Consider the following 16,594-nt stretch of genomic DNA (forward strand, 5'->3'; position numbering starts at 1 on the left):
TGGTGCAGTAATAAATCAAATTCCTTTAAGAAATCCAAAGTTCACATATTGACAATGACACATTAAGAACAACAAAAAAAAAAAAAAAATCATAAGTGAAACAATTAGAAATCTGTCAGTAACATTTGCCAAAACCAGTCTCTCAAAAAAACCACAGCAGTCAGTAATGCCTAGAAAATTCCTCTGGTGCTCAGAATAGACTCTACTTTTCCATATGACCATAAATCTGCCATTTCACTGTTTTCCTCAGCACTAACTTCAGGTCAGTAATTGCCTTGGTCACCTCTTTAAAAACACCAGACCTGCAACAATTCACAACCATTTGTAATTTCTCTTTTTTTTAATGTGTGATGAATTTTACCAGGTGTGATTCAAAGGACTTTTCATCTTATCTATTGCAGACAAATGGCCATTTATCATTTGGACTTGGTGATTCCAAATTCTCTAGTTTGAATAAATGCATCCTTGCTATATGTTTTGTTAAGATTATCAATTTCCAATGCCATATTTCCAACATTACATTTCAAAACTGTGTCACTGTGATCAATGGAATAAGCTTCTTTTGGTTATTTACATAGGTTTTTAATCCTTCATTTGTTTTTCTTATTGGTATTTCACTCCCTGCTTTGAAAACCCTTATCAGTTGCTCTTATACTTCATAATTTGCACTCTAAAATATTATAAACATAATCTCTTAATGTATTTGTCTGTGTTGCACTGCAGCTTCTACACCTTTTTTAAAGGGATGTAATGAAAGATAACATCTCATGCAGCAGGTTTGGTGGTGTGGTGGCTTTTTTCACATCTGTGGAACTGTGACTTCTTGGCCCCCTTTCAAAGCTTTCCAGCTTTTACACATCCTACATTACATCTGTGCTCCCAACCATGTCAAAATTTATTTGCTGGAATGATTCCAAGTCTGTAACTCCCTGATCAAGGTGATACCTTGTTGTACAAGGAATATGCAAGCAGAGTACAATCAATGACACCTGGAAAACTCTAATTTTTTACACATTGAAATTGGTTTCATAATAGACATTTCATAAAGGTTTGCTTTTCAAGAACATCTCTGCTGATCCAAAGCCAAACGTGTGGGTGTTTTTCATCTCGTTGTAGTTGATTTAACTTGTAAAAGGAGACTTAACTTCCTTTCTATAGTTCCTCTCAATTGCATAAACATTTCTGTGAGCCAGCCAGTAAGAGTTTATGACAGATTTAGAGCTGCTTGGTGATAATTTATGAGTACTTCATGTTGGCCTGATTACTGAAATGTTTGCTATATGGCTTCATTTGTTTAGTGTAACAAGAATTTGTCGGGAAAAAAACAACTCTGAAAGGGAAGGATGGATTAAGGTACCCAGTTTTCAAACTCTACTTGGTCCTTAAGGAAATGCCAGAGTTATTTAACATCCTGTTCAACACACCCTCTAAAATCAGCTCAGAGAATGAAAAAGAAAAGTCCAGGATTCTGCAAGAGCAAGCCTTGTACTTCAAATGGTAAGAGAAAAGTGCTTCACACCTAAAAAAAGTGCTGCTTCTGCCAGTCACCACAGACACACCACCACTACAGCTGCACCTTGAATGTGCCACTGCTGCTGGGTTATCTGTGCCACTGATCTCTGACAGTGGTTGCTCAAGTCTTGTCTTCACTTCCTTTGGGGAAGAATTTTTGCAGTCCTCCCCTTGGACCAACCCACGTCCCTTGGGTTACAATACCTAACTCAGCTGTTCTCACTTTGACATTCTGACTGGGTTTATGAACATTCCTCTTTTTCTCTTCAAGGAATCTCAGCAGCAATGAACAGTCCATTTAGAAATACATGAAAAAAAAATCCCAGTTTCAATAGAAAAAAACATTTTGTTAGAACTCAAATGTAGTTAAAAATACATTCTAAACAGAAGACACTCAAGTTTCAAGGCCCTTGCTTCCTGTCATAGGTATTAATTCCACCTGAGACATCCAAAGTATGATATATTCCTTCTCACAAATTTAAGGCCTCTTGTGTTTGCTGCTAGCTGCTCAAAGTATTCACTGTGATCAAACTCTCATTTTTCAAATGAGAAACAAAAGAAACACATTGGCAGATACATAATCCTAAAGTAATGTCTAACCCATCACAGAACTCAAATAAAGAGCAAAATAAGTGAAGCAAAATGGACAGACAAATTGCACGAGCTGGAAACACTGTGGTTTAATTTTTGAAAAGGAGGACATGTAATTTGTATGCAAAATAAAAATAATATAGACAAGATCATCATTTTCAGAGAACATGATCTTAATTTCCTAAATTTGTATTTTAGCAAAAAAATAGCTTTATGATATATAGCACATAAATTTAACAGCTTGTTAAAGATCACTCCTTTTTCTGCTATTACATGCTGAAGAAACCAGAGATCCAGAACACAAACTGAGAAAATGTTCCATTCCACAGAGTCACTTTGTGATAAAAAAAAAGAACAGTGAAGTCCAACTTTGCTGCAGCAATTCTTCCCCTAACACTACCAGTACTAGAACCCCGAGCAGTGGAACCCCTCATTTGAAGGAAGGTTGACACAAGTAATTAAGGACAAAAAATGAGATGTAAGGAGTGTACAGGGGCTTGAGAAGCTGCCTTGTGTAAAGAGCTCACACCTAGGAGAAGCTTAAGAGGAAAAGTAGACCATAGCTCAAGGAATAGATTTCTTTCTCTAGGGCTACCAGAAGTTTAACCCTTTAAACAGAGATATTTCTGGGAAAAGGAGATTAAACAGTCAAATTGGTAGATTTATCACTAATTGCCACCTACTGTGTTTAATATATTTTTAACCAAATTTAAATGATCAAGGTATGCTGTGAAGAAAATCCAGGTCACATGAAGTTCAGTTGAATTGTACCCATCTCTGGCAGGTATTCACTGATACAATTTCACAGTGAAAAACAATTCTTCCACAAGTTCAGCTTGGCCCCTTATGGGGTTCGGCTGCCATCTCTGCTCCCACACACGCGTGGATGGTTCTTTTCACGCTGGGCCTCAAAAGATGAGTCTGGACTCTAGGTTTTTTCGGTTTTCAGAATTGTTTATTGTTTCTTATCTACAAAGTCCCTTCTCTGTCCGACCTGGATCTGACCAGCACAGCAGCCAAAGGCACTCTGACCGCCCCTGAGGAGGTTGCGTCTTTTATAGCAAAACCTACGTATATCATATTTACTTTTTATTCCCAATACCTATCACCCTCATCACCAAGTGCACCCTCACCCCAGACCAATCCATGAGTGCCAACACCACCACAGAAGATGGACGACAAGAAGAAGAAAGAAGAGCCTTGTGACATGCCCTGATTCCTCCATCTTGTCTCCATAACTCCCCTGTACCAAAACCCCAAAATCTGTGATTTACCCTATAATGATATCTTCCCTTCACCATTCACACCTGAGTGATTCTCACAGGTTTCATCTCCTCATACACCAGTGGCACATCCCTAGATGGATCCAAATCAAGCCACCAAGTGCTTTTGGCAACATTCCAAGACTCCCGAGCCCCCCAAGGGTTCTCTTGGTAGCTCTGGACATCAGGAGTGATGTGCTGAGTTCCCACAGCCCCTCAACCATTTCTCTGAATGAATGTGTACCTCCAGGATCTTCCTCAAGCCCAGTGCTCCAGACTATGAAAAACAAGCTGCTGACTCCAAACAATAACTTAATAGCTGAATCGTTGATACTGTAGAAATTTTTTTTTAAATTACTATCTGCTATAAAATTTTTGAAGTAGAAAAACTACAACTCATTGGCTTTGATAAATTGAGAGTGCAACATCTGCAAGATATTAAAACATCTCTTTAAATATTTTGAAAACTCAGGCACATTCAGGTGACCTATTTTCATGCTACTGGTAAACATATACTCAAATACAGGTAAAATTTAGGCAACATTTCTTCTGTTCAAACTCTTTGAAACTGTTTCTCTTCCTATTTCCTAGTTCTGAAATTTAAGGCACATATTGATAAGACCACACATTCTCTCCAAGATCTCAGCTGGAAATATAAACCTATATTGCTATCCTGTACTGAATTTAAATAAACTTCACAGCACCTTTTAAGATATCATGCAAATCCACTGAAAAAATCAGGAGCTACCAGCTTCCTTAAGTAAATCTTACCTTACTGTGTAGATGCTTAGTGCTCACCCATCAAGACATGATTATTGGCTTCAGGCTGGACTCTTTAGATCAAAATGTTTGATCTGCATTTAGAGACAAATTTCCACTGGCCTATGCTTATAGTCTGTTCATTCATCTATTCTCTACTAAAAAGGCTCTAAGCATTTCCAAGTCTCAGATTAAAAATATGTTATTCCTCTCAGGTATTATTTCAGGGCTATTAAACCAGAAGTATATTTTTTAGCCTTTCCTTAATCTTTTTCTCCCTACACTACTTCTGCCAAGGGGCTTATAAACAACAGCCAGTACTGATGACAATATTAAATTAAAGGAGGAATTTAAGTGGTTATAACTGGGAAGCACAAAAAAAAAAGTGTTTTTATTGTTACTGCGGGACAGGAAATCTTGCTCTCAAAATGTGTCAAGACTAAGATTTCTTAGCACTGAAGTAAGAGTTTGAACCAGCAGGCTACAAAGTCTTATCAACCCAGATATTGACTCTAATGAGGAAGAGGAATATGAACAGTTATTACTATCTTTGGAGGATATGGCAGGCAAATAATATGATTTTTTGAAATAAAACACTGCTATCATGTGCTAGAGAGTACTATAGAAAAGTGATATGGAAATTATATTTTCTATACAGTTACAGAGAAGAAGAGTCTAATGCTTTAGAAAAGTAAAATAAAAGGTATTTTAAATATCAAGCATACTTCATGTGCATTTATGCATTAGAAATAACACATGCTTTAGCTCAGGAGCATCATGTTTACTTTTGAACAGTTTGAATGTGTCAGTTTGTCTTTGCCTGATTTTGAGTTAAACATCACGATTTTCAAAACTCATCTGAGTTTTGCATACATTATTAGAGAAACATGAACAAAGCTAAAAATAAATCAGAGGCACAAGTAAATTGAAGGATGCTAATACAGTAAGAGATTAAAAATACCAGATAAACACATGGAATCTAATTGCAGCATCCTAAGTAGTACTCAGAGGATGCCTCTTGAGTACGGAACAAGAATCCTCTCTAGCCTGAAGGACATGAATCTAACCATTCTCAGAGCACTTCTCCTGTGTACAACATATGGTTTGTTAAATGGAAACAAGCACAGGAAGCTAATTTGTTCTGTAAACAGTCAGGCCCCAAGAGAGAAACTGCCTATTGAAACACTTATAAGATACTTTAGCTTTCTCATCCTCCTGAACAAACACACACAGGCAGCTTAAATAGTTCTAGTCCAATTATCACTCAGTTGTGCTCTATCCCTCAAGTGCAACTGTAGGAGATGATACAGGAAGGGATGAAGCTGTAGCATGTGCAGACTGAAAATCTGGCTCCTTTATACTCCTTCAGGATGTACCCTAACAGTCTCAGCCTAGGCCTCTATTAAATCTAGTTGCAAGGTTTCTCATAAAAACCCCTCCTAGAAGAAAGCTGTGCAGTGAATTAATCTGGAAGAAAACCCAAAAGCCAGCATCCGTGCTCCAAACCCACCGGCCCCCACCTCAAAAAAAAAAAAAAAAAAAATCACATTAACACCATCATTGACATGGACAGCAGCACAGCCCACACAGAAGCTTTGGAAGTGCTGAAAAACACAATCAATCTACTGTAGAGCTCCAGCCACAAACAAGCCTGGTCTCAGCTTAACATCTCACTGCACATTGGCAGAGCCAGTGACTGTGCCCCATTCCTAGCTTGAAAGAACAAAGTGAAATTGAGCACAGAAAAAGAAAAAAAAGTATACTGGAAGTGTTCAGAATATCTGGCACCTTCCCTGTCCTCCAAACAGTAAAGGTCATTTGGCTTCTGGTTTTCTTGGAATCAGGACAGAAATGAGGTGTCCCAAGTCCTCAGAGCTCTTGGGCATCATCAGCACCATCTAGGAACACAAATGAATTTGTGCCTCCACAGTAGACACAAGGAGGAGGAAAACACAAGGTGGACAAATACATCTGAGAGCTCAGGTGTCCTACCAGGGGCAAACACAGCCCCAAGGCTGACTTTTCCACTCCTGGGCATTGCCATGGAACCTGTACTTGCTAGGAAGGAGAAAGGGAAACCAAAGAGCTCAAAAGGAGTCTGTGTTCTACTAGCAATTGCAAAACCATACCTGAATTCTTTGTGATCTGCTGCCATTCTGGATTTAGCACCTTCTTGAAGAAGAGGGCAAGGAGCCTCCCAGGGATGTTCTGTTCCAGGAGGGCAGAGGAAACCACCTGAGTCAGAGTCTCTCAGGCTCTCTTTACCCAGAAACCTGTAAGGACATCAGCTCCTTCAAAACACCTTGGGAGAGCAGTGGTAAGGACAGATTCTGCGGTGGATAGATACAACCTGGGCAACTGGGCCCCACACAGAGACTCCACTGAATTTAAAAATTGTAAAAACCCCCTCAAAGCAGCAATTTGCACAGCATTCTGTAAAGGGAAGTTTAACTGCACAATTTTCAAAAGGAGGCAAAATAATTTTGGGGTGGGAGATAGCCCTCTACTGGCAACAGGTCACCAGTTCCAGTTCTAGCCCCCCATTCCAGCATTACAAGAGATAGAGTTGGAAAAACCTTAGGCACTCAGTGCACAGTTTTATTTCAAAAACAACTGTGTAAGATAAGAGAGGGTGAAGGAGAACACTGTTGTTGGAGGAATGGTACACTTCAGGGCAATACAAAGCATCCTCTAGAGCAGCTGTACCACACATGGGTACAAATCCCAAGGAAAGAGAAAGTAGCAGCATGTGAAGGAGCTGTAGGTTTAACTGACTAAGTGAAGAGACTCAAAATTTCTACAGAAACTGATAGGCATGGTTAATAGGAAGTATAAAAATTGTTTTCACAAAAGCATGTTATAATTTCAGCTATAGAACTAGATAAAATTAGCAAAGATCATTAGTTAAATTTGAATGTAGACTGATTCATTTTGATCTGACATTAAAAAAGATAATGGGAGCACTGATATTCAATCTACTTAAGAATTGCTTTTAGTCAAATTCTCTTCTGTTTCCTTTACAATACATGTAACATCCAAGAGAACAGCCAAATCTGATGATACAGCAAGACTTATTTTATTGCAGTAAACTGTCTCCTTAAATATTTTAAATTGAAGAAGTTGCTTTCCTGGAAAAATAATTTCAATGATTTTTCACTTGAATATTTACATATTTTTCCTGTAAATCAGATGTATTCTTTGGCTCTTCAGATATTTTCATCACTATTCCTCTTCCACCTCAGTTTCAAATTCTTACAGCCAGCTCCAGACTTCTACATATGTGAATGCAACCATCCCAACATCACCTTCTGTGAAGAACAGCTTCCTCAGTTCCAGCAACAAGCACGATGATTGTGTGCTGTCATTCTTCCAGAACATCCAAGAATGTCATGTTTATCGCACATTTCTAGTTTCTGTGCTATTTACTTCCTAGTCACTTCAAAATTGCAATTGTCTCTGAACTGTGCTCATGCGCCATTTGCTCTCTGCACTAAACTGTGATCAGTTGTTTTTCTTATCATCAGAATTTCATTTGAGTTCTCAGAGAAGAGAACTTTCTGCCCTGGTTCCTCAGTGGAAATATTTTTCCTGTACCTTTTACCCTGGCTGGGTCTCTAAGTTCAGCCTGACAGGGTCCTGAGCAGTAAGGACAGCACAGTCTCTGGGATAGAGGGATACTGGCTGAGAGAAGCTTCCTGCTCCTTGGAGCCTCAGCTACTCAGGGGGTACTGATGGGCTCTCTAACAACTGGACACCAGAAGCAACATATTCCAAGACTTTGTTTTCCTTCTGTTTTCTTTTTCCTTCACACCCATATTTAATACTGTTGCTCACCTCTCAAAGCACTTTTGATGCAGTTTGTAAAGCAGCATTATGTTTAGACTGAAAAAAAAACCACAACAGAAGATGCAGCACTCCCTCTCCCTCCCAGGTATAAAAAAACTGACTCAGGAATTCAAATTCATTTACAACTTTGGCCAATACTGCCTGGATCACCTTTATTAAGTACTGTACATACTTGGAATACAAAACATCATGGTCTTTTCTATTGAATTTCTTCTCTTTACATTTCTGCCAGCAGTAGTTTGATTACACAGACCCGTATTGAACAGCACCTTAGAAAGAGTAGAATTTCAAGTTGGAAAAGAGGAAAAACTGGTGATTGTCAAAAACAGGGAAATACTAAAAATGCCTATTAAATTTTATGAAATGCACACAAAAAATACTAAAAGTAAAAATTTCAATATTCAGTACCAGTTGAGATACTTGCTGTATCTTTTTTTACTGTACTTTTTACAATCCAGCAGTAAGACAGTGTTCTACTGCCAGCTACAAAAGTATGAAAATCATATTAATGCTTGTGCAGTTGCTCATAGCAGTTGAGAGGCAATTGAATAGAAAAAGGCTTACTAGGTACCAAATCAAACATTGCTACCCAATTATTCAGAAAGCATTTGTCAAGTACAATTAGTACAAAACATTGATATTTCTACTCTATATTGAATCTATAAATCGACTGTAAAAATTACAAAAAAAACATTTAAAAAAACCCATAAAAATCACATATTACCAGGCAAGAGATCAACTGGGCATAGAATCCCATGTAAACAAAGCTGACAACAGTAAAGTGTCTCCATAGTATAAACTGAATGTTATTTCCAAAAGAAAAAAAAAAATCTAAAATTCACACCTTATAATTTTCAATACATAACTTTTGAGCCATTTCCACTCTCATTTTAGCTGGTTAGCTGTACTCATCCTTTGACTGGAAATGTGGCACAGTCTCTTCCACTTCAATTGCAATATTGAATTTCAGATTTTGCCGTGAGAAAAGAAGATTCAGGATGTCCCCTTTAATAGGAACAGCTCATCCCTGCTACAATGGGCTTTATCTCCACAGGTTTGAAGCATGAAGGTTCATACTGCAAGTGGGAGGCGCAGCTGCTGTAAACTGAACATCTCAATTTGGTTTGAACATCAAGCACCAACATGGCTGGTTCCATTTTGCAAATGAAGAATGCCCCTGCTTCTTCCCATTCTGTACTAAATGAACATCCTTACATTGCACCAAAAAAATGGGCTTTTTGCATTTTGCACAATTGTGTTCATGGCTGGAGAACATTTAGCCATAAACCTTAGCATAAAATATCATTTCAAAGTATCATACCCTTATTCTTTCTTCACTGCTATTAACATTAATTTCAACTAATTTGAATAAATCTTAATATAATTTCCTTACAAAACTGGAAGCAACATACTTAAGATGCAAATCAAGATTTAAGGATCATGATAGTTCTTATTAAAAACAAGATTAAATGCAAGTTCATTTGAAAAAACATGCATAAAAGTACATAAATATACATGAATACAACAATTAAATATAATTCACAGCTGAATGACTGTCAGACAAAGCAAAATTTTCTCTCCATCTTAAAAAATTAATTATCTTTGCAGTGTTCAGACCATTAATCAGAACTTCTGTAATACATAAAGAATACCAAGATTATCAACAGTCACATATACGTTGAAATTAGGGGACACATATATTGACTTGAGGTTTGTTCCATTTGTGTAGAAGGTTTGTAAGGATTCTCCAGTAGTTACATTCCACCACTATAAAAAAATAATAAACACATTTTCAGTTAGGTGAAAGAAGTTCAGAATAGAATCTATTAACAGGCTTAGCATGGCTAACCCAGTTGTCTGCTTTTACCAAAGAGGCAGAATTAAAAATAAAACCATCAAATTAATTAACGTTAAAAACAAACAATCTTTAAGTAGAATAAGTTTAGGACTAATTACTAAATAAAAGGCTTTCAGATGAAAAGAAACTTCAAAAAGACTGAAGCTGTTAAATCTCAAGAAAACATACAAAATAAATTCGGGTACTGCCCCTTACCCCATCACAAAATGCAATCAATAGACATAAGCTGCAATATGTCCAAACTTTTAAGAATTATGTATTTTCATATAACCAAATGAATACCTGAAACATTCATGTATCTGGCAGTGTGCCAGATAACTTAAACTGTAGCTGAATTAAAAACTTAACTAGACACACAAGAGGATTGATTATGTACGTGTTTGAAACCATTTGCAGTTTTTTTAGTAGGACTGACTTCTTTTTCAGTGAGATTGCAATTAATATTTTTTAGAATACACAGTTAATATTAACAACAAAGAAACCAAGAAACCTGCTACCATAGTCTGAGATTTCCCATTTCTCAGAAAAACTGTAGACCAATGCAAAACTGGACCTAACACAATCCAGCACAAAGCTGTTATTCCACTGGGCAAGTAGGAACTCTACCCTCTATTCTGGCAGCATTTGAGTGCCACAGCAAAATACCACAAGAGATTACCTTCAGCTTTGATCACATTGAAAAGCAAATGGTACTACTACTTTTCAGCTTAGTCATCTCATGAAATATGTAACATTACAGTTGTGTGCATAATACAGATTTGCAACTACACAACTACAATGCTCTGATTTAGGAGCCACTGTTCTTAAAGTGTCTGTTATTTGATGGAGACCCCTCAAAAAAAAAAAAACCAAAAAGAAAAAAATTAACCAAACCAAAAGTGGATCTTAATAAGCTTTTGAACCTTTGTTCTGAATAAATGAGCAGGTGCTGTGCCAGTGGGTACCACTCACACAGCAAGTTCAATAGAACCCAGGTGGATACACCTCGTCTGTGACTAAGATGATTCATTCATTCAAAGGTGTCAATCACGTAACTCTACACAGTCCAACTCAGTCCAGCTTTTAGGGGTCCAGACTCCTGAAATGTTCTGGACTTTCCCTGACTACTATCTCCCTACAAAATTGCTCTGTGTGCGTGTTTTCATGCACATCATACACATCTATCTGTAGATCCTCAAAGAGAAGCAGAAATACAATACTTTCAGAAGACATTGTCATTGAATATGGTCCCACGACTGGCAAAAGACAAATGCCATACCCACTTTCACAAAGAGCAAAGAAGGTACTGGGAACTACAGGTCAGTAATGTTCACTGCAATGTCCAGGATTAGTATGGAACAGGTTTTCTGGAAGTCATTTCAAGTCCCATGAAAAGCAAGGATGTGATCTTGAACAACTAGCAGAGATACATCACAGGTAAATGATGCTGAAGCACCCACTTGACTTCTGCTGACAAGAATGGTGTCTCTCCAAAGAGCATGGCAAGAGCAGTGGATGTGAGCAACCTTGACTTTAGCCATGCCGACAGCATGGTCTGCCATAGCATCCCTACAGCCAAACTGGAGGGATAAGGACTGGCTGAGTGGAATACAGGGTAGGTAACAGAGTGAGCTGTTAGTTCAGTCACTGAGTGTGCAGCCCTGCCCAAGTACAAGAAAGACATTGACAAACTGGAGCAAGTCCAGCACATGTTGATTAGGGTGGCTGGACACCTAGACCAGATGTCATGGATTGCATTAGAGCATTGCATTTGTTTAGGAGGCTAACTGCTGCTAATAAGAGGGTTAGGGAAAACAGAGGTTAAAGATAACCCTCTTTACAGGGCTCAGAGGCAATCCTGTTGGATTTGGGACAATATTTCATGGGGCAAGGCCCTAAATAATTTTACCTAACTCTGCAAACCACTTCTAGCAAGGGGCTGGACTAGAAGAATTCTAGAAGTCCCTAACATCCTAAACCATTCTACACTCCAAGAAGCATCACCATGCCATACCGTGTAGCCACAAGATAAAATGAGGAGGAAACTAGAAACAGAAAGTATGTCTTGTTCTTTAATATAAAATGAACATCAGAAGGTGCTTTCAAAAATAACTTAGAAATTTCAACTCTTGGTTACATGGCTACTGACTTCAAAGAATTAGTCTGATAGCATGTCTAACACCTAGACACTGACCAACACTCAGCTAAACTCCATCCCTCCGAGGTGAGAACTTTGCCACCTGTCATTTCACACATACACACAGATAACATCTTTCTAATAACAGGTGTTGGCTACCACAAAGGGGAAAAAACCAACACAAAACCTCATGAGAAATTTAAAATTACAAAGAACCATTCACAGACTGAAAAAAAGGCCATCTCTTCCCCTTGCCCAAAAAACATATGCCCAGTAGATGCCTGAACCAATGAAAGATTGATAAAAATACTGATTTCCTCCAAATATTGCTTATGAAATGTCTTTCAAGGCAGAAACCATCACCTGCAATTTCTTCTGGATTTCTACTTATGACAAAATTTAAACCTTAGTATCCCAAAAAAAAAAAAAAAAAGAAAAAAAGAAGTCTAATATAAGCATAGAGAATTTTTCTGCTCACTGTAATTGCTGTCAAAAATGAGTAATATTAAAGCAGACAAAAATTACTGGAATCTTTAAAATTAAAGATGTTAAGGAAGGACATTGCAAATGAAAATCTGAAGTTAATAAAAACAGAAGGTATGGAATTTGAAAACAAACCTAAATTCTTAGAAGACTTTTTCAGGGGACTTGCAGATATGAGAAGAAGTGAAAAGTGCTAGACCATCACAAGAATGAAGCAGCTTTGTGTTAAGTAAAATGTTTTAGGTCTGTTTATTGAATAAGTCTTAATTGTCAGAACACTGCCATTTAGTAAGGTGTAACAGGGTATTGTTTTACTTCAAGGCTTACCTTAAGATAGCCTCCAGATGACACAAGCATTTTACTGTCAGGAGAAAAGGAGAGGTCTGTTACCCAACCCCCATGTGTTGGCTCTCCTTCATCTACAGTAACTGGGGAGCAGAAATGAAGTAGTGCACCTGTTAAAACATCCCAAATCTGAAAGAGAGGAAAGAGTATTTACAGAAGGAAACTTAACAGGGAAAAAAATGACTCAGATAAGGAAACCTGAAATGTATTTTCTGTATTAGAAGAAAATACATATATATTCTACTTGAAGTGACAAAATAATTTTTTAAAAAATCTTGTCTTAGAACTGTATATTATATAGAGGATTTAATCACACATGCAATTCACAGTAGAATTATTATTAAATCATGTGAATCAGTTCCTTAGCATTCATGGACCATAAATCTATCAATATGGTTAGAAACTACGGCCTCATGTGGCAAATTTTGCTATTTTCACCCCAATGTTCACCACAATGCTATAGAATCAGACATGCAGTACACAAACCATAAGAACTCTTCTGTCTGTGAACTGACAATCAATGGAATTATAAAATAACATCAAGCTTAGAGCAGTACCCTTATTTCTCCCTTGTCATCTCCAGTGGCCAACAGTTTGTTGTTAGGAGAGAAAGTGCAGCACCGCACACAGGCTTCATGGTCCTTCAGTTCATGAAGAACAGATGAACTTTCAAAGCTCCATATCTAAATGGAAAACATTACAGAGGAGTCAAAGACAAGTTCAAAACCAGTTATGATTTTTTCTAAAAGGCACATAAGGTACATAAGACTTTTTCTACATATGCATATTTGTATGTGAATTTATGTAAATGTATTATACTGTAGAATCTGGTTTTCTTTTTTATTACCTGAATCACACAAGAATGCACTTGCTACAAATTACTGAACTGACTTTATGTATCTTTCCTTGGAATATACCTTTTAATGAAACCTATATACTTACAAGGAAGTTTAAAGCTGTTTCACAGAAACACGATTCATCAATCACTTGAAAATTATATTTTAGAAATATAATGGAATGTTTTAGGAACATAATGGGGCAGCCCCAGCTCACTACTTTGTGCACCTGCCTTCTGAACCTATGAACAGAAACTTCACTGGAAGTCTCAGAAATTTTTCTTAACTTTACAAATTAAGAATGTCAGGCTATCAACAAATCAATACAGAGAAATAAAGCGTTCTGCACAAAGCTGGGCATTAAACACACATTTTATTTGTACAGAATCCCCTAGGCTTAAGTTATATCCAAGATCAATTGCAAATGACTGCAACAGCTTTAGTAACATGCTGTCAGAAAAAGGAAATTTAAAACTAGAAATACAACAGGATAACTTGAATAATCACTAGTTACCTCAAAATGAAAATTACACACTACTTTTCAGGACAAATAAGGCACCATTTTTATCTCTGTACAGAAGGCAACCAACCTTTGCAGTTTTGTCAGCAGAAGCAGATGAAAATTTACTACCATCAGGTGAAACAGCACAGGAAAGAACAGCACCTCCATGACAAGCAAAATCTTTTTCTGGGCTCCCAGTAGTGATATTCCAAACCTACCACATATACAGAAATAAAAAGTTACTTTTTTAACACAGTAATAAGGTAAAAACACATCTTACACAACAATATATAAGGGATAAAACTCAGCGAGATAGTTCTAATGTGGCCAACATTTTGTTATACTCACTGATATAGTTAAAATACAACACTGCAGATCTTAGTGAAAACAGAAAATCCACAACTTTGTCTTCCAAGTCAGCTTATACTTTACAATTGATTCAGTAAAATGTGTGCCCACACAAAATGTAGGGAATACCAAATGTTACAAGGGACAGTCAAATGTGTTGGATGTGATTTCTCAGTTCACAGCCTTTTACTCACCTTAACAGTTCCATCAAACGACCAAGAGAGAATTTTTGAATTTTCCAGAAGTCTAAAATCCTTGATTGCTTCCTTGTGCCCTCTTAGGAGCACACATTCACTCAATTGCCAATTCCATACCTAATCATAAAAATCAAATACATTTTTTGATAAAGTGAAACAGCAAACATAAGAAGCATGAACTAACTTTTTATTTTTAAGTAACAGGACTAATAACAAGTTCTTATGGTGGTGGTGATTAATTAAAATGTTAGATATTGAGGTGGTCCATAATGGAGATGCTGAAGATTGAGGGTGCCATAGCATTTAATGATCAACCTATGACAGAGTTCCTTATAATACACATATAATCTTATTTGCAAAGTGAATTTGATAATTAAAATTCACTGGTGATTAAAAACAAAAAGAAAAGCAGCAAACCAATAACTTACAGGCACCTCAGTAGTTTGGGCTTTTAAACCTTTGATTGTTACAACATATAGACTTATTTCACCTGGCAGACCTCATGTTTTGCTTACTTAAATTCGATTTCTTTTATATTTTTAAAGGGCATTTTTAATGAACTGCCATTTTGCTTTGCCAAATGACACTTCTATTTTCAATTCAACTGTTCACTGCAAAATGAGTTATGTGAATTTTTTTCTTCAGAAACTATATAAGCATCAATTTATTTTAAGCAGCAATGACTTAATAGTTTTCAAAGGAACAGGTTTCCTGCAGCAGGGTGAACAGAAAGCTGTGTGTGCAGGGGACAGTCCCGGGGGTTCAGCCCACCAGAGGGAGCTGAGGGCCAGCAGAAACGCTTCCCACGGAAGAGCCAGGAGAAGGATCCCAGGCTGAGGATCAGCACCCAGGAGTGCTTTGGAGGTTATGTTCAAACTCCAGGTTCGGCTGTGTGGGCTCCTGAAGGCTCCTGAGCAGCTGGACCACGTGCCTAGGGATCCTGCCAGCACTCTGAAGTGCTCTGCAGGACAAATCAGCAAGCTCCAAGCGAGACACGGATCTTTACTGCAGAACTGCAGCCCGGAGGTGGATGATGCTAACACAGACACACCAGAATGCATCCCTGCAGCAAACCCACCTTGCTGAGAGGCAGAGGTTCCTAATCGAGCCCACATTAGTGCAGCCACTCTATTTCTAGCTGGTTCTTAGCACTGCACTGGACAGGGTGGGCACACCAGGCCCTTTTACATCACTCCCCAAGACAGTGGAAGCAAGCACACTGACAGACTTACAGCATCCCAAACCCTCATTTCAGAACTGCTGAGCCACCTTGTTTGACAGCTAATGTTTCTTTTACTCTTCTCAAAGCCTTTCTAGCATCCACAGCAGTAAGAACATAAAATATTCATTATCATATAAAAGCTACACTTTCTACAGCCCCTTGCCCTTGGATGGAGCAATGCAGAATACAGTAGTCATTTACTGAGTTTATGTTATCTATAGTATAAAAGCCCTTTATTTTAAGGAAGTTACAGCATTATCTTTTTAAATATTGCCCAAACCTGTATAACTGAATCATGAGCACTTGAGATGAGAGTCTGACAGTCGGGTGTAAATCGACAGCGCTGCACAGATGTCCTGTAGGCCTCCCAGGACTTCAGAACCTTCCCATCTGACAACTGCAGTACCTATAATGGAGAATAATTTTAATTATTTGAAGCGTGTCAAATAATTGCATTTATTTGACACACTTGAAGAAAAAAAGAACATGCAAATTCTTTCTTAAATTACATGAGACTGTAAATTTTAAGTCACTGAATTGGAACAATCAAAAATTCCTATTAGCTTAGTCTGGGTAAAATGAAATTCAGAGCTAGATTCTTAGCATTACCTTTAAGTCATTTTAATTTAGACATCACTCACAAATGTAAATTGAGTTACTATATTGAAGAATATGATTGTATGAAGTCATCCAAATAACATTTATTTTAAAAGAAAA

At 37.5% G+C, this 16,594-nt stretch overlaps 1 protein-coding gene across 3 annotated transcripts in view; it reads right to left on the reverse strand.

Annotated features, from left to right (window-relative positions):
• Positions 1–8,084: 8,084 nt before the first annotated feature.
• The window catches only part of APAF1 (apoptotic peptidase activating factor 1), a 31,316-nt gene continuing 22,806 nt past the window's right edge, over positions 8,085–16,594 (reverse strand). For all 3 annotated transcript variants that reach the window (XM_059846721.1, XM_059846722.1, XM_059846723.1), the window contains exons 22-27: positions 16,158–16,283; positions 14,653–14,772; positions 14,199–14,324; positions 13,330–13,455; positions 12,755–12,901; positions 8,085–9,737 (exon numbers count right to left, since the gene is read on the reverse strand). In XM_059846721.1, coding sequence (XP_059702704.1) covers positions 9,594–9,737; positions 12,755–12,901; positions 13,330–13,455; positions 14,199–14,324; positions 14,653–14,772; positions 16,158–16,283 — 789 coding nt within the window. In that variant the 3' untranslated portion in view covers positions 8,085–9,593. The remainder of the gene's footprint in view (positions 9,738–12,754; positions 12,902–13,329; positions 13,456–14,198; positions 14,325–14,652; positions 14,773–16,157; positions 16,284–16,594) is intronic.

Source organism: Haemorhous mexicanus, chromosome 5 (genome assembly GCF_027477595.1).
Source record: "Haemorhous mexicanus isolate bHaeMex1 chromosome 5, bHaeMex1.pri, whole genome shotgun sequence".
Classification (NCBI taxonomy): Eukaryota; Metazoa; Chordata; class Aves; order Passeriformes; family Fringillidae; genus Haemorhous; species Haemorhous mexicanus.